This window comes from Lates calcarifer, linkage group LG6 (genome assembly GCF_001640805.2).
Source record: "Lates calcarifer isolate ASB-BC8 linkage group LG6, TLL_Latcal_v3, whole genome shotgun sequence".
NCBI classification, from domain to species: Eukaryota; Metazoa; Chordata; class Actinopteri; family Centropomidae; genus Lates; species Lates calcarifer.
The window spans coordinates 23562614-23585745 of record NC_066838.1 but is presented as its reverse complement, the minus strand read 5'-3'; the positions used below and the strand labels follow the sequence as shown (position 1 = coordinate 23585745).

The window sequence follows — 23132 nt, the reverse complement described above, 5'->3', positions numbered from 1 at the left end:
ATTTTTGTATGATGGTAATGATGGCTCTAAAATTCAAGCCATGTTGCACTTAACGGTGCCACATAATTGAAATGCATGTGGGACCTCTCTAGTCCTGTGATGGGCACTCATAGTCTTTTTCTAGGTTATGTTGTTTACCAATTTAAGGCTCAAGCCAGCCTCTGAGGGCAAGGCATGCACCGAGTATTGATGCTCGCAAGGAAAAAAAAAACCAAGAACCTTAAAAATATCTGCGATAACCTTGATGCATTTTTCTTGGAAGCAGTCAGCCTTTAATTTGACGAGAGTCTATCTCAGGCAGCAACAGTTTACTCTTCTCAATTAGACCTGGAAACACCTCTGAGGGAACACAAGGCCTCAGCTTCATTAAATGGAGCAGAGGATGTTTCACTTCTGTGCCAAGAGCACTGCCCCTTAAAACTTCCCAGTAGATGGACTGGCACTCAAAAGAGTTGTTCAAACTAAAAACAAAGGAAGAAGGAAGAAAATATTCTCACAAACCACAGACAACAGTAATGACAATAAGTAATTTTGGGGAACATTCTTATTTGCTTTCTTGGTGAGAGTTTGATACAACGCTCATATGAGAATGTTCCCTAAAAACAAGACTGTGCAAGCAGCTTATTACGAGCCATATTTACGTATAATTGTTAGGCACCCTCTAGTGGCCGTGGTAATTATGACGGGGGCAAAGTTGGAGGTCAGGTGATGTTGAATTGTAAACAGTGCAATAAAGTCGTCAAGGTGGATGGATGGGTCAACAAGACACAGAACCTTGACATGGAAACCGCTGTTTGTTTCCCCTTTTAAACTGGTAGCCACTATTGTTTGTTTGGACAGTGACCATCAGAGAGTACAAGGGGAACAGGGGAAAACAGCTTCCCTGACCCTGTTTAAAGATAACGAAATCCACCAACCAGCAACTCTGAAGCTCACTGATCAACATATTATATCATATTTGTTTGCTACAAACAAACACTGAGATGTTGTGGTTTTACGGGGACAATGTGCTCGGCCATTTCTTTAAAAACTGATGTTCAAACTGATGTAAAAGTTTTTAAATTATGAGCAAAAACAGATCCCATGTGTTGATCTTTAAGGTGTGAATTCAGGCTAGCTGTTTCTCCCCATTTCCAGTCTTTATGCTAGGTCGGCTGTAGCTGTATATTTACTGGATAAAAATGAAAGTAGCATCGATCTTCTCCTCTAACTCTTTAAAAAAGTAAAATGTATTTCCCAAAATGTCAGGCCACACATTTAAATATACTAGAAAACAGACTCTTTGGCTCAATGATAAGCTCCACAACCACTGACTGACTGCAGTTAATGTTCACTTCTAAGAGATTCAGCCACTTGTGGCCACACTTCGGGCAAAGTTTGATTTCTCCTGTGAAGCCAGGCAGTGATCCTATCACACAACTGTCAGAATGATTGTGTCAAAGACCTGAGTGAACTTGAGTGACCAGAACAGGAAGGATGAGACAGAAAATTGAAAGAAGATGCACAGAAGCCCTGCAGTGTATATCAATGAGTAGTCTTATTAGCCTAGTGCTGCAACTCAATCAAAGGTCAGGCAACAGTGGTGGGAGTCGTACTTTAGTTAAGGAGGAGAGGCGGAATCCCTTGGCCTTTTCCTTTCCGGCGTTCTCGTTGAGGTAATTGCCAATGGCAAGGAGGTACTCCAGCACGGAAACAAATGACCTGCAGTTGCACAGCTGCGTGCACATTCTGATCTTCTGGTTAATCAGCTGGAAGACAAACACAGGGGCATAGAGCAAAGTCATTTTGTTCTGTAATCCAACCGCACATGGGCTCTCACATTCATTTCTCCACACAACAACTTTACAAAATTTAAGTGGAATGAGGCTGAAGCTTGTTTTTTCTGTTCTCTGTGCTGACAAAGTGTAGACAAAAATAACTCCAGGCTTTAGTATTTTACATTATGAAGATAAACAGCCATCTCTCAACACCTCATTTGACCTCATAAAATGAATAATCAAGGCCCTGTTGTTCGGCAACATTATTATTTGGTATGCAATTGTGTCAAGTACAAATATCCCTCTAGAATATCACACAATTTCCCTGCTTATCCAGCTCTGAACACATCCTGTTGAATATGGATTTTTCATACTGAAAAACTGAAAAAGCAATGGAAGCGCGATTTTGCATTTTGCCAATAGTGTGTTGGAGGAAAAAGGAGCGGATGCTTTGGGAATCGTAGTCCTTGACAAAGAGTTAGCTATTCCAAATACAGTCCATGCCAGCCAGAAACAACACTCCCACCATATGCTCCTGTTTTAAGAATAACTTCCCAAAACCTACCGATGGGACAGGCTCGATTACGCAGAAGAGAAAGCAGATATCCAGCTACATTACATCAGCTGGCTTTGCACAGGGCCATCTGCGCCATCGTGGCAAAATATTGTAGTTTGTATAAAAGATAACTGAAAGAGCCCAGCCCATGACATCATGTAACCTGCTTTTAGAGGACCGTCTGATTTGGTCGGGAAGTTAATCTTACAAAAACATGACATACATGTCTGTCACTTCTTACTCCAAAAACATGTGAAATATAAAATTCATTTTCCAGATTTTAATCCTTTGTCCCTGTGTTAGTTCTTCATATAAGTCCATAAAATCTAATTTTGAGGGTTTAAAACAAATTTGTAGTGATTCATCTTGAGCTGTACATAAATGTATCCAATCAGATGTGATGTGGGGCAGCTAGCTAACCCCTCCCATCATGTAAAACCTGACTGTTAGCTCGTGGATCACAGTCATGCGTGGTCTTAACTAGCAAAGCGTTATCATAGGAGGAGGTGTGTGTGTATTTCAGCTGGCCGGAGTTATATTACATCTCCAAAAGAGCATAGTTGTGCTAATTAATTTATTAATTTCTCACTGCGCCTCCACCTCCTGATCTAGAAACACAGGTGAGGGAGGTGTGGGTGGAGACTATGGCCCCATTTGTGTCTGTCTGATCCACAGACATTCCCAGATGGTTCCCATAGAAAAGTTCAGGGACGCAGCTCTAAACTGCTCTCAAACCAACCAGTTAGTCTCCATCCTCAAAGTCTTTTCTCTTATAAAGCAAAAAAAATATTGTTTGAAAACACATCTGATACATAAAAGTGCATGTTTTGTTAATTTCCCCACCTCTTCCCTTTTCAATGGGAACCATCCAAACAGGTCTACACCTGCATATACCTTTGAGCGATCCAATCAAATTTGAAGAACTCGATTTCAGTACCTCCCATGACTGTATCCCAACCACAGCTTGATTTGGTTTTCTTATCCAGTACATTACAGCTTCAGGGGATACCTCCCAGTCCAGTGCTCTTCCTGTCTACTGCATCACTGGCTTCGGTTCTGTGTCTTTGACTCTCTTATTTATATTTAGAAACAGGTGCAGACAGAGCACAGCAAACACCTCATAGACTGAGCCAGGTCCACAATGAAGTGTAAAATCTGTCATCTTGGCAGTGAAACGTAGCACCGACAAGAACACTGCAGGTGAGATACATTCCCCAGGTGGTGACTTCTCCATTTCCTCTCCTCAAGCCCCATCTGTCAGTTGGCGAGTAAATCCTCCTTAATGTTTGAACCTTAAGACGTTTGTCATGTCAGAGATTTGAAGGATTTAAAGTATTCTGCGACAGAGAGGACCCCAACCTCTCAATGTTTGAACATGTACTGCGAGACAGTGGCACTCTACACTGTGGATTATAGATTAGAGAGCACCTGCACATAAATACCAACATTTGATCAAAAAATAACCTTTTTTTCTAATAAATCTAAGGAAGTAGAAAGAGAAATAACATCAGGAAGAAACAGCCAAGAATAAATTGAAACTTAATGAAATTGCTAATCTTTCTTGCCAGCGCACAATATGTTTGTCTCTGTGTTTTAGACAAAGAAAAATTGCTGTCACAGTCAATGGATTACAGTGCCATCATTCTTAGCCATTGTTTCTCTTCATTCTCAGACAGTCAGCAGACAAGAGATTAGGACTGAAGCAGTGATGCTGAAAGAAACAGAAGCTTGAAAGAATCAAATAAAAAATAAAAAATAAAATAAAAACGACAGAGGAGCTGGGAGGAATGCTTGTTGGACTGCAATATCTTCACACCCTGCAGCCCCCAATGCCAATAAACCACAATCCTCTATAAGAGTGTTAACGATTCGTCTGACTAACGATGAACCTGGCATGTCTAAATACTCACACTGCACCTACCTCAAACATTTGGTTGAGTGTGTGTGGGCCAGGAGAATGCTAAAATAAGCTTTAAAAAAAAAACGCTTATTTAAATTGTAACTTTGTGGGTTTTTTTATTTCATTTTACCTGTATTAATTTAAGAGCGCCTGTCTTTGAAGAGAGTCCAGAACTTTGCAGAATGAAGTTAAATTCATGAATCTTTCCACAGCTCTCCCCTGTGAAAACCCCAAAGTGGGTTTTCATTGGGTTTCTGATAAAGATAGAAACTTTGTATGTTTTACACCACCTACAGAAAAATGGAACTTGATTTGATTTGATTAAGATCCATCTTTTCTTCTCTCCATCAAATGAAGAGAGGTGTCTTAAAGTGCCTCTCAAACCTTTCTGTTTTCAAGACACTTAACCACCCAGCAAATAGAATAGAGACTACTTCACTCACCACTTCAAACATAAAACTCAAACCGGAGGGGAGAAAGCTTTTATGTATTAATGTCAGTTTGTCCCCAGATGTTCTTTTCATTTATGTCTAAAGCCACGATGAATCTGACCATTAGTATTTGCATTACAGAATAAATTTGCATGCTCGTCTTTCATCATGTGTCTGTGGTTTTACCCTTTTTTTAGCTTGTGGGAATGGGCCAAACTTTAAAACAGCTCAACCTTTTGAGTTGACTCTGTAGGTGTTCGAGTAAACTCACAGGCTGCAGGTCGCTCATGCTGATCGGTAGCTCTCTCAGAATCAGCAGCAGGTCCAGTTGTGTGCTCAGGTGGGGAATGTTGCACATCTGCAATTGGGGAAAAGATGTGAGTGTAACAAGCTGTGTGGACACAGAGGAGAGTGCAATTATCACATCATCACACAAGCTATTTTCTGTGATTATTCAAAATTATCTTAAAAAAGCAGTGCTGCTGGGAGATGCCGCAGGGAGATTCAGGTGTTGGATGGCTGCAGCTTGTTCCCGCAGACTCAAGTTGTTTGGCAAGATTACCTCAGGCGAAAGTGGAGTACTGCGGGAGTGTAGACAGGCTGATTTAACAGAGAAACGTAAGGCTTGACACCTCGAAACGATTGGCTGAGCTGCCTAGTCGACCTTTGTGTCGGCGCTAACCTCTAATAAATCACTCCACGTTGTCAGACCGTCTCGCTCATGCACAGGTATCTTCCAAAAGCCAAAGGGCACTTGGTCTGACGGATGGTTCAGGAAAGATGTTAAGATTAGTGTTAGAAATTCAGACCATGTAATCATTTAGCTATTAAAAAAAGAAAGGAGAATAAGAAGTACCCAAAATGTGTCATCCTCCACACTCTCAAGCACCATGTGCCTCATCTTGTCACATTTTCTGACACATTTTTAATTTCTAATGGGAGGTTAACAGATTCCATGCCAAGGTAACACTGTTATAATTTAATTCCTCCTGGGATAAAACTGTGTTCACAAATTAGTCACTGGATTTAAAGTAATCACATTTTCAGGTATTTTGCTGACTTTTTCAACTCTCATGTGCACCAAATTTGAGATTTAAGCGGGAAATATTCTCTGGTAGGATTTTTGCTTCGGCAGGAACACAGGATTTAAATTCCCAGTGAAATGATGACTGGCATGATTTAAGTACATTCCAAGACCTCGTATACAGTCGTGGCCAAAAGTGTTGGCACCGCTACACCTCAATGCAACAATGCTCCGTTCTTCCTGAGAAGAATACCTGCATGTGTTTAGTTTGGCACAGAATAAAACAAGAAGCCCCAGATTTGGAACAGGAAGATAGGTTTCTGGAATGGGTGGAAAAAACAACCAAGGAAAACTGGTACACTTTGACCTCCAAGATCAAGGTACAACTTTGTCCACATTAAAGACAATGAGCTCCATAGAAGACAAAAACACAAAACACCCAACTGTGTGTTTGTGTTTGCTAAAATGCATGTTAACAAGCCACAGTGCTTCTGGTAAAATGTCTTAAGAACAAATGAAACAAAATTAAAGCTTTTTGGTAAGTCACATTAGCTCCAAGTTCACAGAGGAAAATAAAAAAGCTTTCAAAGAAAAGAACACCATCCCCACTGTGAAACATGGAGGAGGCTCAGTTATGTTATTGGGTTGCTTTGTGCAGGACACCATGTAACCAGAGGATTATCAAGACATTCTGGAGCAAAAACATACTGCCCCGCGTCAGAGAGCTGCGTCTCAGTAGCAGGTCATAGGCTCCTTGAGCGGGATAATGACTCAAAACATACATCTGAAAACACCTAAGGATGGATGAGAAGGAAACACTGGACCTCTGAAGTGGCCCGCTGTGAGTTCCGATCTTAATCCAAGTGAACATCTATGGAAGGAGCTAAAAGGGAGAAGGCAGCCATCAACCCTGAGAGAAATGGAGCAGAATGCTCTCCAGAAATGAAGTCTCATTAAGAGCTACAGAAAACTCTTCATTGAAGTGATTGACTTAAAAGGGACTGCTACAAAACATTAGGTTAATATTTTTGTCCACACTATTTTTATTTGTTGCATTATTTAAAATAATATGTTAAACAGATAATTAAAAGCAACTTGTCTGTTCTATTAAATATGCAATAGAGAATAGTGGATGCAAATTAGTTTAAAGCACCAACACTTAAGGCCACGTCTGTACAGTGTAGTCTAAGAGGAGGCAGCTATGTGCAAGACACAGAACAGACCATTACCGCGAATCAGAGTATGATAGCCTGCAAAGCATGATTAGGATTTGATTGGCTCATTTAAGGAAAAGGTCAGTGCTTCAACACTAATATATTGAAAATTTTCCTTCAATGGTAGAAAATTTGCTCTCAGATTCCACTCTTGCATCCTCCGCAGACATCCTGAGAGGAAAGTGATTATTCAGAGTTGTTAAGGCCATCAGACTATCTCCAGCCATCTAAAGGAGAACAAGACAAAGGGCTTAAAGCCGTGCTAGCAGCTCTATGAAACTGCATTTAGCCACAGTGGCGCTTGGAGCTAAATGCTACCATCAGCATACTAATAATAACAACATTAACATGCATGTTTAGTAGGCTCTGTATAATGTTTGCTGTGTTCATCTTCTTAGCTTAGTGTGCTAGCAGGGAAATAATGCTGCAGCCAATGAGCCCCGTCGCCTCAGAGCACGAATGCTCTGGGTTTGAACCCTCCGTGTGGAGTCTGCATGTTCTCCCCATGCCTGTGCGGGTTTCCTGCGGGTGCCCTGGCTTCCTCCCACAGTCCAAAGACATGCAGGTTAGGTTAATTGGCGACTCTAAATTGCCCGTAGGGGTGAACGTGAGCGTGGATGTTAATATTGTCTATTTAGCAGCATTCAGGCCGACTGTGGCCTCCAGACGTGCATCGAGGTTTCCATAAGAGATGTCACCCTCACCCTTACACATGAAATATCTTATGCCTGGTGTCAAAATATTCCTAAGCAGCACCGTGGGCTGATCCTGCTGTTCATCTGTTACCCTTCCCGCAGCCTTGAGCCAACCACCCATGGGTCAGATGACTGCCAGGCATGCTGGAAGGTGATAACCAGATGAATGGTAAGAGCTTGTCATGACACCCACAGCGTGTGAATGTGCAAATAGGTGAATGGAGACTCGACAAACTCTCTTCATGAGCAAGACCTGCATTTGATTCTGCTTTGGTCATGGTGTCGCGAGTCAAATCAAAAGGAATTTTCAATCCCAATTCTGTGATTGTAATTCTGTTCTAATACGGGGAACTGTACCTCCATCATGTACTGGTCCACAATATGCAGCTCTGACACAGGTCCCTTGTGGGATTTGTACATTTCCACGTCGTCCATGGTGGGGACATACCTTGAACATGAAAACAAACACAACAGTATCACTGCTCTTGTTAGATGCAGATGCTAGTTTTTAAAATACCTTGATGTATTTTCTCAAGCAGCTCGTTGTCATGCATGAGCCCACCATTTTCTACCAGAGTTGGAACAGTTTTGGTTATTTCCCATAAGAGATCTCTCCATTTCTTTCTTCCATGTTCTTCTCACCGGGTTGCAACTAATAATGCCCACATACATTTATTTAAAAGCTGATGTTAATCTCGTCGCAAATGTTTAATCCTTTGGAGTAATACCAGGTCTGTTTCTGATTTCAGGGGCTTTAACAGTCTTGCTCCTTCCACTGTGTCTATTGGTGGAGAAAACCACAGGCAGCGAACACTGGATCTGTCAATAGAGGTGAGTGCACCTCACCAGAAAGGAAAAGCTCATTTAGCCAATCAGCCTTTTCTCTCCGGTCATTACATGGCTGGAACACACTTCCAGCTGATTTGAGAAACGTATGGCATCAGCCTGGGCTTCATCTCATTCATGCAGTATCTCTGATGTTTTCTCTGTTTTACTTCAAAGTATCAGTCAGGTAGAAAGTGGCCTTTTGGCTAAATCTATTATATAAAGATTAAGTCATTCATTTGTTTGGTATGTATTCACAAAAACAGCATCTGAGGTCTTTAAACCTGCAGTAACTGTTTTTCTGGCCACTGAAGCTGAACTGTAGCTATGTACACATCACTGTCACATTATTACCTTTTAAGCTGATATGGTGAACTTGTTGGCAAAAGTTGCTGTGTTTATGTGCACCTGATGAATACAAGTCTAATATTCAATCTTCCGTTAGCTCTTTTTTTGGTCTCCACCAACCCCTGAGGGAAATATCTGACTTTTTAGCTGCTAAATGATTCACTGCTTTCACAAGCTGATCGATAATTTAGTCTGTCTGCTGTCTGCTGATGGGCAGGCGCCGTTCACTTTTTTCACCTAAAAAACCTGAAAACGGTGCTGACGACATGCAGCAAGTGAAGCAAAACAGTAAGAGACTCTTTGTGGGTTCATTACTACATCTAATGTTTTACATTACACATAACCATTTCATACATACAGAAAAAGATTAGGAGAATTTTTAGGGTTCACATCAGACAGGACACAAAGATACCTGTCCTCAGCCCTCAACAGAAAGACTGGAGAAAAAACTTGGCAACAATCATAAAAGTAAGACACTTTCCTTCCAGAGCTGATGCCTGTAGATACCATAGTGAATATTTTATTGCCATGGGGAAAGAGAGCATGTTGAAAATGTATGGACTCCTCTACCTGCTGTCTATGAAGCTGTGGATTAGATTGCAGCTTAAATACATTCAATCAGCTGTAAATTTTTAGTGTTTGATAAATTGATGATTATCTGTGTATCTGAAAAGAAATATCAGTCCTTATTTATCCAACAAAAAAACTAAAAACATGCATATAGATCTATAGATTTGATTTAAACTTTAAAGTTGTGACTGGGGATGTTTCCTCTTCTGTCACATGTATTTTTCCCTTATGTCATCACATGATCTTTATCTCCCTCCCTTGGACCGATGCCTTGGCATTGATTTCCAGTGGCCTGGAGAGAAGCAAGTGATTAAAAGCAGAGTAGCGCTGATGGTCCTCGTCAGCTTCTATAAAGCAGCGAGATACTGATGGGAACAGCCATTTACTCACTTGCACTGAATTTGAACCCCGTCATCTTAAATTGGACGTCTTCCTTCTGTCATTTCCACACAATCTGACCTCAAACCAAAGGCATTCACTTTTTCATGGGCCAAGCTATGTGCCACTGGAGTAGCACCGGTCATTAATATTGCAGCACCTGTTGGGAGTGGTTCTTTTAAGATTGTATTCCTCAGGCTTGCGCCACAGCGCATTAAAATATATATTACGTTTTCATAGAATAAATAAAATCCTCCACACAGTACATTAGATCACTCTCGCCTTCTAGGAGGTCAGATTCCAGGGCCACTGAGCAAACTGCAGGTAAGAATCAGGAAGTATTTTACCTGCTTTCACTGTTATATTCCTGAGGGCATGTCAATAGTTTCCATCTCCACAAATAACCCAAGATAAAACTTTTATTAGTAAGCTGCTCTGGTAAAAGGTTCTGGCATCTGCTCTTTAGTATTAGAACACTGTGAAGACTGCTGTGCAAATCGTGTGCCTTCCTCACATGAACTGGCAGCGGTTTCCCCTGTTTCACATTGTCCTTACTGTACCATGCACTCACATCCCTTGTCAGTGATTTGTTAAGCTGCTATTTTCCAAAGGTTTTGCCGCTGCCAATGAAAACACGCATCAACCGCCCACGGACTCAGGCACAAAAAGTCATTCACCTCTCGGCTTCAGTTGCGACACAGTAAGGAATGAATACAAATCAGCGTGTTTTTTTCTTTTTGGGCACAAAGTCATACCTCCTCAGAGAGGTGATGTGCTCATCAGACAGGCCTCCATCTTCCTCGTTAACGATGAACAGTTTGTCCTTCAGCTCTCCCGGCTGAACTGGAAAACTTTTGAGGAAAATGTCTAGGAGAACAATAGATTAGAAAAAGTCAACACACTCAATGGTACATGAAAGCTTTTCTCTTGACAGATAGTCTTCTTATCCTGTGATGAAATGACTCAAAAAGCATTGTGAAGACAAAGGGTCCTTTGCTTAATTACTTTCCCAGAAATGCCTAAGGGAAATGCACAAATTTGCATTCTATCAAGTCAAAGCAGATGTGATTTTTTTAGTTTTATTGAAAATGCCCCTGCATAATTCAGAAGCTAAGAGGAGCATTCATTAGGAGACTGCTTCAGAAATTTTGGACATGTATGTAAAATACATGGTGAATTTTACAAAATATAGTTACTCACGCCTGTTAGGCGCTCAGGTATTGACTGGTTGACACAATTTTCTTTTTGTTTGGAGGCACCACATCCAACTTTCTTTTGTTAAGTGTGTTGCTTGTCAGCTAACTTGTCAGAATTCAAAACTTTTTCTAAAAGCCGATCTCATGAATTCCTTACATACAAAATACACTTGTGTTTCTGTGAGTTGTTCTTGCACGTTGAATCTTGTTTGTTTAATCACTACAACATCCAGTAGATAAAAACAACTGCCACTGAGATAGTTCCAGCACACAACTCTATATAAAACTGTAACTTGTCGTTTTTACTCGTCAGTTTTTGAAGTAAAACAAATAATATATGACATATTAACTTGTGAGCTTTAGAGCTGCTGGTTGGCAGATTTTGTTACTTTTGGACAGAACCAGGCTGGCTGTCCCTCCCTGTTTCCTTTCTTTATGCTAAGCTAAGATACTATAAGCTAAGACAAGCTAAACTAAGCCAGGCTAGGCTAAGATTAGATAAGATAGGATAATTGCTGCTGACTCAAGCTTCATACTGAACAGACAAACTCGAGAACAGTATGAATCTTCTCATCTAACTCTAAGAAAGTGGATAAGTGTATTTCCCAAAATGCCAAACTGTTTCTTTAACAGTCCATAAAAACTGACTCGAGCATTTCCAATCCAAAAATACATGTTAAATGTAGATGATAAGAAGCGTGTTTGAAGTTTAAAGCTGTCGTGAAAAGATCTCTAAATCCTTTGCATTAAAAACTTCAGATACAAATTCACTCACTACAACCAACAGAGGATTTCATGTCACGTTTTCAAATGAGGTAATCACGACATCTATCGTCAAAAACAATGCTGAGCGCCACTAGTGTCCTCGACAGCGAGGGTTAGGCTGTCTCATCTGGCCTACAGAAAAACACACAAGTGCAAATCAAGCCCTTTGTTGACTGGCACTCAGACAAACTGGGCATTGCCCTGGCAAATTAGAGTATGGAGATGGAGAGTGTGTCCCACTGGGTGCAGGAAGCCACAGGTGTACTTTTAATTAGCAGTGCGACATTTCCAGTCATTAAATAGGCAGCATGCACCGGGGCCCTCAAGGTAAATAACCATATTAGTTGGACACATATTCTAAACAAAACCAGAAAGATTTACTCAAGTTCTGTACTTCAGTACTATACTTGTGTAGATGCATTGTATGCTAATTTCCTACACTTCTACTTCTCTCTTTAAGATAGAAAAGATTGTAAACTAGTTATATGACAACAATAGTTACATTTCAAATCAAGGTATTGGATAAAAAATTTGTTTATCAGTTTTTCAGGCTTGTGGCTTTGCATAAAAAACAGTGTGCAGTTGGGGCCTCTCCACATTTTCGATGTTGTTAGCTATTCCATCAAAAGGCCAGTTTCATTTAAATAATCGTTTTAAAATCATCCAGCTTTTCACAAAAAAATCTAATGTTCTGTTCAACATCTAAAATATTTATGCAAAATTGTGCAAAAGAACTTATTTTTTTCTTCTTCCCTACCCTATGATTCGTCCCACAACCCCTTTGATTTCATCACCCTCTGGAGCACTAAGGTTAGGAACCATCGGACTAAAATACCTAAATAAGTCTTCTGTTTGGTTGATCCATCCACCCCAACCATCTCCTGATATGCTCTTTATATCACATCATCTGCTTTGTCCCCATCACAATTACTACAGCCACTAGATGTCACTTAACAATAAGACGTAACAATGGGCTGCAAGAACCTGCTGTGCAGAGGACCTATGGGTTCATTTTTTACAAGACAGTCTCTTTTCTTGGCACTTTTACTCAATTAAGAGATGTGAGCACGTCTCCCACCACTGAGATCATCAAAGATGATGGGTAACTGCAACATATTGCAGAAGCCGTCCTGTGTGAAGATGTTTCTTCTCATTAGACTGTATTAAAATGGATTTTAACGTTGTGGCGGCATGCAGAGAAGAGCCAGTCACAGCCATTAGTGTTACAGAATCCCTCCGCCACACACACACACACATCTGCACATCGACTTTGTATCTCTGTCTTTCATCTGCTCCGTGGGTATTTTTCAGCAGAATGCAGTCAAAAGACATCATGAGCCACAGTCTTCTTGTCAGTGGTCTTTTGGATTCCTGCAGAGCACTTAACATACTATAAATTAGTACACGGATCATTACAGCTTTGTCCTATGGACTCCAGACACAGCTGATGTTCTTGCTTGCCCACAAGGATCATGCTGATTACCAGAGGAAACCACTCAAAACCGCAGTACAACAGTAAAACAACCACCTGCTCAAGCTGTCCAACTCCATCTGCCTCAGTGTGCAACTGCAAACAATGTTTTAAAAGCCGCTCTGGATAAAGTAAGAGCGGCAGCCTGATGCTAATTAATACCTCAGAGTTGTTTTGTTTGTTGTTTTTTTTTTTTTTGTTGTTAATTATTGATCACATACTTGATACATATGTGATATTATCTGATGGAGTCTGAGTGTCAGCTGAGCTTTCACACACACGCTGGCTCCAAGTGTAATCAGATCAGATGAATAAAAAGTGTGGCAAAGAATGAGATATGAGCTGAATAAACAGCATGAATTTAGTGGGGGTTGTGGTGATAAACATGCAAACAAGAACAGGGAGGGTGTGTGTGAGGGATGCCAAGAGATAGGCAGAGAGGGAGAGGAAGAGAAGTCCTATTAACAACTGATTTTTTTTATTATTTTTTTTTTATTATTTATTTTTTTCACGTCTGGCTTCTATGAGAACAGATCCTGGGGGAGTTCCTGTGTTTTCAGAGAGTAAACAGGCAGAAGTCACCTCTGGACTGATTCTCTTTTGTTTTTATTACAAAAAAAAAGCTCTTATTGATTAAAATGTCCCCTTAAAGTCTGGTCCAAAATGCAGTGGTGTAAAGTAAGTTCATTTATTCATATACCACACTTAAGTACAAAATTTAGACACTTGCTCTGCACTTGATTATTTTTATTTTCTGCTACTTCATACTTCTACTTGCTCGATTAACTTTAGAGGCAAATATTTTTACTGCTGCACCTTAATTTACAGCCACAGTTACTGGTTACTTTGCAGATTAAGATTTTATATACAAAACAAAAATGTGTGTATTGCATTTTTTGTACAGTATTTGCATTTTAAGTCACTTGATAATTCTACAGTTTTGATAGAAATATTGCACTTTTACAACACTACATATAACTGACAGCTACTAATATATAATCATTTCTAATAGTAAAATCAAAGGTGCAACTCTTCCGGTTTATGAATTCTTTTACTTTCAAGTACAGTTTGCTGATAAGTCTTTTCCTTGATTGACATTTCAAATGTAGAAATTTTCCTTTTTATATTTCTACTGCTTCTACTACTTAAGTAGATCTGAGTGTGTCCTCCATCACTGCTGAAATGCCTCTTTCTATATTGGCTTTAATAGGACTGAAATAGGACAGACAGAAAGACAGAGAGAGTCTCCTTTGTTCTTCAAATGTCTAAATTTTTCTGAAGCTTGCAGCAGAAAGATGCATGGCCTTGGGTTGCCTGCAGGCTGTCATCACTCAGCTCCTGCTCCTGACACAACCAAAGTTTCCAGGTCAGGGAGGAGCGCAGAACTCCGAATACTGGTGAAATCGCTGTCGTTGTCGCTTAGATCCCTTCTCCATATTTTATGAACGTGTGAACTCTAATTATGTTGCCAGTCTGCACATTCACTCTGATTCCATTTAGCAGCCCCACCACCACATCTGTATCGCTTCTCAGTGTCGGTGCCTCTTGGAGGACCTGTGAGAGGAAGCTTCTGAAATGCTCTCCCCTGGCTTGGGTCTTGAAATATACAAGCCACATACACTCAGTTAATCAAAAGTGAAAAGCCATTAGATAAGAAATAGAATGTTCCACTTCACAATAGCTCTCTGCAGATTGCTCGGGCAGTTATGGCACCGCTGGATTGGTGACACACTGCCCCCTGCAGACACATATGAGGAACATCCATCTATCTGCTTTTACAGCCGCTGTGGCATCATTAGAGTCTCAACCAATGTTTTAAAAGGAGCAAAATGGCAACATTAACAAGCCCTTCCTAACAGAGTTCTCAGGTCAGCTTCTCTTTAGTTGGGCAAGGAGTTAAAGTTTAATTTATGAAATCTAAAGAGCCTGATGTTCACACTGTTTCTGCAGAAATCCCGTTTACTCTTTTTATGTGGTGCTTCCATCTGGTGGTTGTGAAGAGAGTGAGCTTACTTCACACCCAAAGTTCTAATTCGCTGAGGAAATGAGAACATCTATTTGACTTAATCAAGAGGAATGGTGTTTCATTACAACATGGAAATTATTATTTTGCTGAGAAAGTCTTATCTCCTTCCTGAAATGCTGAAAATGATCTGTTGAACCGGACAATATTTATAAGCAATGTCTCAGTAACATATTCATTGTTGAGCTACTCACTGAAGTTGTGTGCAATCTTCTGGTTGAGCATAATATGCTGGGTATTACTCTGCTCAGGCGCACCAAACGTCCCCAGATCTTTAACAGCAAATTGCTCGTATAAGCGTGATGTGTCGATTTCAATCCTCTTGGTGCTTTCTTGTATCCAAAATGATTTTGCAATCTGCCAAGAAGCAAATTAATTCAGCACTGAGACAACTCCATTTTATGAGGAAATCAATGTTAACATTAGAAAGGAACAACACCGGCGAAGCAATAACTGACAAGACAAAACAAAGAATAATTCCCAACAATGATGCAATATGAAGAATAATGAGGATAAACTAAGCTGATACTGACCTTTCTGTGTTTGCCCGAATACTGAAACACTGCATTTAAATATGAATGTTTCACACTAATGAGATCTTTGGTAAGTTTTATAGTTAATTGTAAAAATATGGTAATTTAGTGTCTTATGATGAATAAAGTTTTAACTGAAAAGTGACAGTATTACCTTCTCTGAGCCAACTAGGTCCCAGTGGAAAGCCTTGGTGCGTGTTTTTCTTTTAGTCGTCTTCAGTTTGAAGGGTAAAGGTGGGGCGGCCGGGATGATCTGGGGTGAGGGCCCTTTCACACCTGATGAGCCTGATTCATGTTTGAGGGTCTCTGGGACCGTGGAGGAGGATGTGAGGGGAGTACGGGTGGGTGAGGGTGGAGGAGAGGTGGGTGATGATGAGGGAGCAACAACACTGGGAGAGGTCACCGCTGGGACGGGAGGCAAAACATCAGGTCCGGTAACTTGAGCAGGAGTCCTCGCAGCACTGCGAGGTTTAGGAACAGGCTTTGTATAATCAGCTGAGGGATGAGTTGGACTCATGTCGCCGGCTGATAAATGATCTCCACCTTTAGAAGTGGGATCTTCATTTGCATAATCAACTGGAGGATAAACGACAGGCACATCCCCACCACTAAATTCACCACTTGACTCAAGATCTGTGTTGGTGTCCTCTGTGTCTTCGGGTATGCTGAGATTTCGTAGAAAATTTGTCTCCATAAACATGTTTTCACACTTGGACTTCCTCTTCCAGTCTGAACACAGTTTGTGAATGGCGTGGACCCAAGCATCTCGCTCCTTCTCGGTGGCTCCCTGGGCACTGGTTTGATCTGATACAGGCACCTTGAATCTGAGATAAATCAAAAACATTAAACTTGGCTTCCCTTATTCTCTGAGATAAGACTGGTAATTAAGACTTCAGGCCTATATTTATGGCTTAATCACTCAGTCAAAGCTGCATCATAATTCCCACAATAAAAATAAGTGCATTGCGTGGACGACTGAAATTACAAACTATTACAAGGCTATAAATTAATTTGAAAAGAAGCAAAGCTGTTGTGATATTTCCTCAGTAAAACTCACTCACTGGTACTCATTTTTGTGGGTGATCAGGGTGAAAGTGTCCAGGCTGTGAGGTTTCTGTACTCTGGTGTCACCGTCTGACAGGTGAATCACAATGGACACGGGCACCGAGGATGTCACCTCACCGTCGGTGGGGCCTCGACTCCTGTAGGGGACCAGTGTTAGCTGGCCTGGGTGGAGCTGGACCTCGTATCTGGAACAAAATGAGGAAGGAGTGGTGTGTTATGTAAACCACAACAACATCACCTGAGCTGTGTCCCAGTTCCACACCAGGTGCTTGTTGTATTCAGTATGTACTCTATATTAAGTGTCATACTGTTTTTGAAGTTAGTGCACTTGAAGCCTATGTATATTCTGGGCTAACTGGGCACAGTTAGCTTAGCATAAAGACAGGAAACATTAGGAAACAGCTGGCTTGGCTCTGTCCAAAATTAACTCACTAATTAACAGCTTATTGTCGTGGGTAGTGTATGAGGACACTCAAAAGTAAGGTAAGATTCACACTAAGAACAGGTTCAGTTAGAAGAAACACCACTCAAAAAGATGGCTGATAAGAGGCTTACAGGTACAGGTAGCAGGTCAGAGCTGCAGAGAGCGGGAAACAAGTGATTCACAGAGTCAAAGATGCAGGGGAAGTACAGGCAGAGATACAGATGCTGATACAGATACAGACTCAGGTAATTGCTGGAACGCAAAGGCACAAGGAAACACTGACCGTCTGTCAGGGTGCAGGTAGAAATGAAGTGTATACTGTGGGAATGAAGAACAGGTGATGCCCGTGGATTTGTTTACAGTTTTATGGAGAGTTATGCACTTGAAATATACATATTAAACAAACAATGATTAGTTAATGAGTGAGTTTTAGAAGTAATGGTAGGGGCATGTTCTACCTTTGACAGAGCCAGACTAGCTGTTCCCCCCGGTCTTCATGTTAAACTAAACTAAGCCACCCACTGGGCCAAACTGTTCTATGAGAGTGGTATCGATTTTTCATTTTTCATCCAGCAAGAAAGCTGAAAGCATATTTCTAAAATATGCTAATGCTCTACTGCACCGTGGGACAATAATACACTCAAAAAATCAAGCATCTTTTGTATGCATACTGATTTTTAAGAATACTTAAAGTCCCCTTCAACTCAAAAATGTGCTTTGCTCATTGTTATGTCTCCTGAGCTTCACTGTGCAGACTGCTGTGTGTGCAGAGTTTGATATTAGAAGGCTGTTTTCACATTCATCTGCTGAAGGGGGGAAAGTTTCTCTGTGCTGTGTACATACATGATTTAGGGACATCACAGCTAATTCAAAAGCCAGTTGTGGCCCAGTTCATTTGTGACTGAGAATGTGGGTCTGAACAAATCTGTTCTTATCACAGACTATTCTGCACATCTGTTGTGTAGCTGTTATATAATAGCAGAGCTACTGCAATAAGGACACATCCTTACTTCACCCATTTGAATGAGGCCAGTCCTCCTCTGTGTAGTAACAAGATGCCTTTTCGAAGGCTCTGTGATGCCTGAGGTTGCTGATGAGTTTCTGCATCTCCCTCCTCATGGTCACTGTATATGTTCCCATAAATGATCTGATTCACAAGTTGCATCATCTATTCAACAAGAAAAGAAAGGAGGACACAAATATATCATTCCTTGTATTCACTATAAACGGCTGTTTCTTTTTATTTCTTAAAAGTATCCACACTACATATAAATGTCACCTTGTGTTTGTCCTCCAGTGATGTGGCCTCCAGTTCGTAATCATGATGTCCTTTAAAGGAAATGGAGAACCTGGAACCGACGCCATCATCACAACTCTTGACGATGGAGAAGGCGAGTTGCCGCTTGATGATGCCTTTCTCTATGCTGCACAGCATTTTGGTCTTGAAGTCAATCTGGATGGTCATGATGACAGTGTTTAAGTAAGTGCATGAGTACAGTATACGCACTCAGTTCCCAGTTTATTAGGTACGTGTAGCTGAAACCAACCATATCTTTATGAAGGTTTTACTGAAACTGATTCAGAGCAGTGATGATTTTGAACTATCCCCTGTCATGGCATGACTGTGCTATGGTGAGTACTGTTAACTGTCTTGTTTGATTTGGTTTCCTGTTGAGGAATGGAGAACCAGGAACCTTGTTTTGTTTTGTTGTTGTTGACTCACCTGAAGGACTCGCTTCTGCCACCTGTATCTGCCGTGCTTATGAACACTGAAGTTGTACTGGGATGGCTTCTGGTCCTGCTGCCAAAAAAAACCCAAATGTCACACACTGGAAAACACCTTCTAGTGAACAACAGGCAGTGTAAACACAGCAATGTAACATGGTCACTTCAAGGAAATAATCTTTTGTCCCTTGACTGTTTCCTGCTAAGGTGTAGAACAAAAGCTATGTTGTACAGTCCCACATAAACATACCTGTGGGTAAATCAAACTTTTCAGAGACAGATTTATTTTAAAACTGATCCAGCAGGTTCAGCGGCTTATTAACACAACAATCTTTAAAGAGCAGAAGAGGATAAACGTGGGGGAGCAGGTCTGTCAATTTTAAAAGACTGGTTTCTAAGTAGGTCACAAAGCAATATAGAATTCAAATAATGTTCAAGGAGTCTTGTTTGTGTGTCAAGGAGCTGGAGCCAGGGTGAAGACTGAAGGCAGGGGGAAACAGTCGGCCTACCAACACCCTTAAAACTCACTGAGTTACATGCCGTATTTTGTCTGTTTTTAATTACAAACAACAATTTGCAGTTCAAGGAAGTGCAGTAACCATTTATTAAACCTGCAGTTGAGGAATTTCTGGCCGCACTTGGGCAGCAGAAACAAACTGTAAACAAAACACTGACATCTTATTTTCTTTTCAGATGATATGGTGAACTTTTTATCCATCAGCTGTCCATTTATACATCCAGAGCAACATTAGCATTGATTTAAAGTTGTGGAAGATGCCAGGAGAATGTAAATCCAATATTATTAACTCCCCTCTTAACTCTGTGTTGGTCTCCTGAGGGAAATCTCTGGCTTTTTAACTGCTAAATGTTTCACTATTTTCAGTAGCTAGCCACTTACTTTCTCTGTTTACTGCCTGTCAGGTAGCACATAGTGGATGTTTTCAAACTTGTGAGTGAACCAAAACTGTGAAGTTGCAGTTAAAGTCAAAAACTATAACAATGAGCTGACAGATGCTCGTGGAACTGAGGGGAACTGCACAGTCAGGTGATGAACCTGTGGGTTTCACAGACAAGTAATAATGTGTTGCATTGTTTGTATGAAATGTTGATTATAACTGCTTTAACAAACAAGAGTTTATCCATCCACCCATCACGTCTGTGCAGTGTCTCCACTGGTTGCCTGGCAACCTCGTGGTGACAATAAGACTAAGAAGTTACTGCACCATATTTCTGTTTGTGCACAGATTAAACAAACAAGGTACAAGGTGTCAAGTCTGAGCGAGAGAAACTGACCTGATATTTGATATTTGCTTGATATATTTAAAGACAAATGTTTAAACAGCTCTTAACTGTGTAAACAAAATCAATAAAATCCCTCTCTGATGTTCCCTATTCTCCCGAGACTCGAACTGAGAGCTGTGCCTTCAGAGACAGGTCAACATGAAAACTCTTGAGTGCTAACGACAAAATATCGAGGGAGCTCGGTTTAAAATGTCAGTACCTCTTCAGGCAGGTTCTGCTGTTTGAGCACCTGGTCCTTCCTGGCCAGGTTCAGAGCATCCTCGATGGACAGCTCTCCGTTCTTCACCATGTTCATGATGCTCAGCTGCTGCTCATTGCTCAGCTGAAATCACAGCAACACAATAAACAGAATAAGATATATTAACATGAGAAGTCTTTTTTCAATGTCCATATTTGAGGTTATTCCTATTGTGAACCAAGTATGTGAATCTTATCTTATGATAAAATCTAGGCATTTAAAGTATCCTTGCTCTCGGTAAACAAACAAATTACTCACAGTTTACTAATACAAAACCTTTTTTTTTTTTATCTTTGCATCTCTTTTACATCTTTCATACAATAATTCACTGAGATGTTTATACATATATGCATGATGTTTGGTAAGAGAGGCGCGATCTGTGATTTTCTCTGCTTGGCAAAGTGAGCCACAGATGTCGGGATGTGTCGGTCTCAGCTCAGTGGGACGGCAAAGAGGAACCACTGCACTGCAAAATACAATCAGCATCTGTATCTCTTTAACACACTATTACAGGAACACACTGCCTTCCTTAAATCACTCACTGTCTGTCACATTTCTGGGTAAATAAATGCTCCTGTTGTGGGAAACTACAAACAGCAGGGAAGTTGGGTTAAATTGAGGAAGTAAAAAATGCTTGAGAGACTCCCATAAAGTGCACCAGAGCTCCGTCTCCTCTTGCCTGACAGAGCTGACGTTAATGAAAGTGAGAGAGTAGTTTCCTCTGGAACCAAGTATACAGTAAAGCTGTTGTTATTACTGACTCATCTGCAGAAGCATTGATTTTACACTTTCATCAACATAGTAAATTGGAGCCTGGCACAAGCTGTTAAAAAAAACTTACTGCTTGATGTTGGCTTTCAGGTCTGAGCATTTAAAGTGAAATCTTACCTTTGGCAGCTCCTCGGCGTGTCTGTCCATTCTGGATAGATTGTCTCTCTTCTTTGATCCTAAATTTGGCATGATAACTTTTCAGATATCACCCAAAAATCCATGTAAGTGCTCAGTCAATGAATCTCTTCCTCTGTTGCAGCACAGATGCAAACCATCCAGTGAGGATTGTTTTGTTTTTCCGTCACACGAAACCTCAGACAGAGTTCTACTCCTCTGGCCACAGAGAAGGAGATTTGCTGTGATTTGTGTTACTTTCTACCACCGCCCTCTCTCAGCTCAGGTTACACTTCTTCCAGGTTAAGCAGAAGCTTTTCAGCCACACCCACGGAAACACGGCAGTGCGCAAAAACAGCAAACATTTCCACTCAGTGTACAGGTCTATGCTTGCAGGACAATGTGCTTTATCTGTGCCTTATAGGCTAGGAAGCCTGTGCATTTTTAGGCTGATTATTTTATCTCAAAAAGATCCCTGCAATGCAACACATGCAGCACTCTCACAGCACTTAACTATGCTTATGTTTGTTTATGAAACTCATTTACCAGGATGTAACTGCTTGGGAAAATAGAATTCATATACAGTATGAAAGCAGACCACAGTCCTGGTTATAAAAAGAGTTAAAGTTAAATCATAGTATTCATTTCTAACTCTACAAATAATTTCCCTTCACTTACACATCTGTTGTGTAGGTGTCTTATAATAGCAGGTGGTTAACACATCTGTATTCAACCAGGCCTCAGACCCCCAGGGGGAAAAAAAAGTCCCAATTTCACTCTGTATTAGTTGATCCTACCACCTGTAGAATATGACGTGTCCTCCGTCCTCTCTCCTGTGGTTCTGGTCTTGCTGAGGAACTCTGTATCAAGTCCTAGTCATAAGACTTGTTTTACTTTATATTCAGCTCATTTGTTGTAAAGTCTTTTATCAAACTGTTTTATACTTTTTCTCTGTGTGTCAAGTAATTAACACACAAAAACCTGAGGCAACATTGTTTTAATTAATCAATGGAGAACTGTAACTGTAACATGTATTTTCATTAACAGTACAGCTGATAATTCTTTTCTTCAATAACTGAGTGATTGTTTAATGTGTAAAATGTCAGAAATATAATGAAAAATGATCATTAATAGTTCCTGAAGCTCAAGTTCACATATTTAAATTGCCTTTTTAGTCTTTAGTCAGTCAAAAATCTACTTAGAAGAATTTACTCTTATAGAAAACTAGCAAATAATCACTGTAACCAGTGATTTTTTTGATTAAACAATTAACTAAACAGTCAATCAGTAATCAAATTATTGCAAATTATTTATTGTTTCAGCTTTAGAGTGGTTGGTTTTCTGAGCGACTGGGGAAATAATGAAACCATGTACAGTGGGGGTCCACTAGGGGGCGTGGTAACAACGCCCTCACAAAGGCTCTGTGGTCTGCTGCATCTCCGCCAACCCCACCCCCTCCTCCCTTTCCTGTATATGTTCCCATAAATGATCTGATTCACAGGCTTCATCATCTATTTTTAAAAAAAAGAAAGAAAGAAAGAAAAAAAGGGAGCACCAGAATGAAAGGCCCAGAAGTCCCAGTAAGAGCAACAGAGACAACTGGTCACAAAGAAAAACATAAATTACAATTATCACAACAGAGTTGTAGAGAATGGAGAACCTGCAGCTGACTCCATCATCACAACTCTTGACAGGAGAGAAGGGAGGGACTGTGTTTATTCCTGCATGAGTACAGTATAATACACTCAGTTACCAGTTTATTACACTGAGCTAAAACCGTCTAATGCAACAGTCCTGCAACAGAAAT

At 40.6% G+C, this 23132-nt stretch overlaps 1 protein-coding gene across 2 annotated transcripts in view; it reads right to left on the bottom strand.

Moving 5' to 3' along the window:
* LOC108892814 (uncharacterized) overlaps nucleotides 1-21866 on the bottom strand; it is a 29853-nt gene extending 7987 nt beyond the window's left edge. The window contains exons 1-12 of one of the 2 annotated variants that reach the window (XM_018690579.2): nucleotides 21329-21866; nucleotides 20402-20524; nucleotides 18899-18976; nucleotides 18455-18628; nucleotides 18186-18343; nucleotides 16748-16936; nucleotides 15841-16510; nucleotides 15348-15510; nucleotides 10454-10565; nucleotides 7935-8025; nucleotides 4916-5002; nucleotides 1596-1748 (exon numbers count right to left, since the gene is read on the bottom strand). In XM_018690579.2, the coding sequence (XP_018546095.1) occupies nucleotides 1596-1748; nucleotides 4916-5002; nucleotides 7935-8025; nucleotides 10454-10565; nucleotides 15348-15510; nucleotides 15841-16510; nucleotides 16748-16936; nucleotides 18186-18343; nucleotides 18455-18628; nucleotides 18899-18976; nucleotides 20402-20524; nucleotides 21329-21400 (2070 nt within the window). In that variant the 5' untranslated portion in view covers nucleotides 21401-21866. The remainder of the gene's footprint in view (nucleotides 1-1595; nucleotides 1749-4915; nucleotides 5003-7934; nucleotides 8026-10453; nucleotides 10566-15347; nucleotides 15511-15840; nucleotides 16511-16747; nucleotides 16937-18185; nucleotides 18344-18454; nucleotides 18629-18898; nucleotides 18977-20401; nucleotides 20525-21328) is intronic. The other variant, XM_018690662.2, reaches the window with a different exon arrangement.
* Between the last annotated feature and the right edge of the window lie 1266 nt (nucleotides 21867-23132).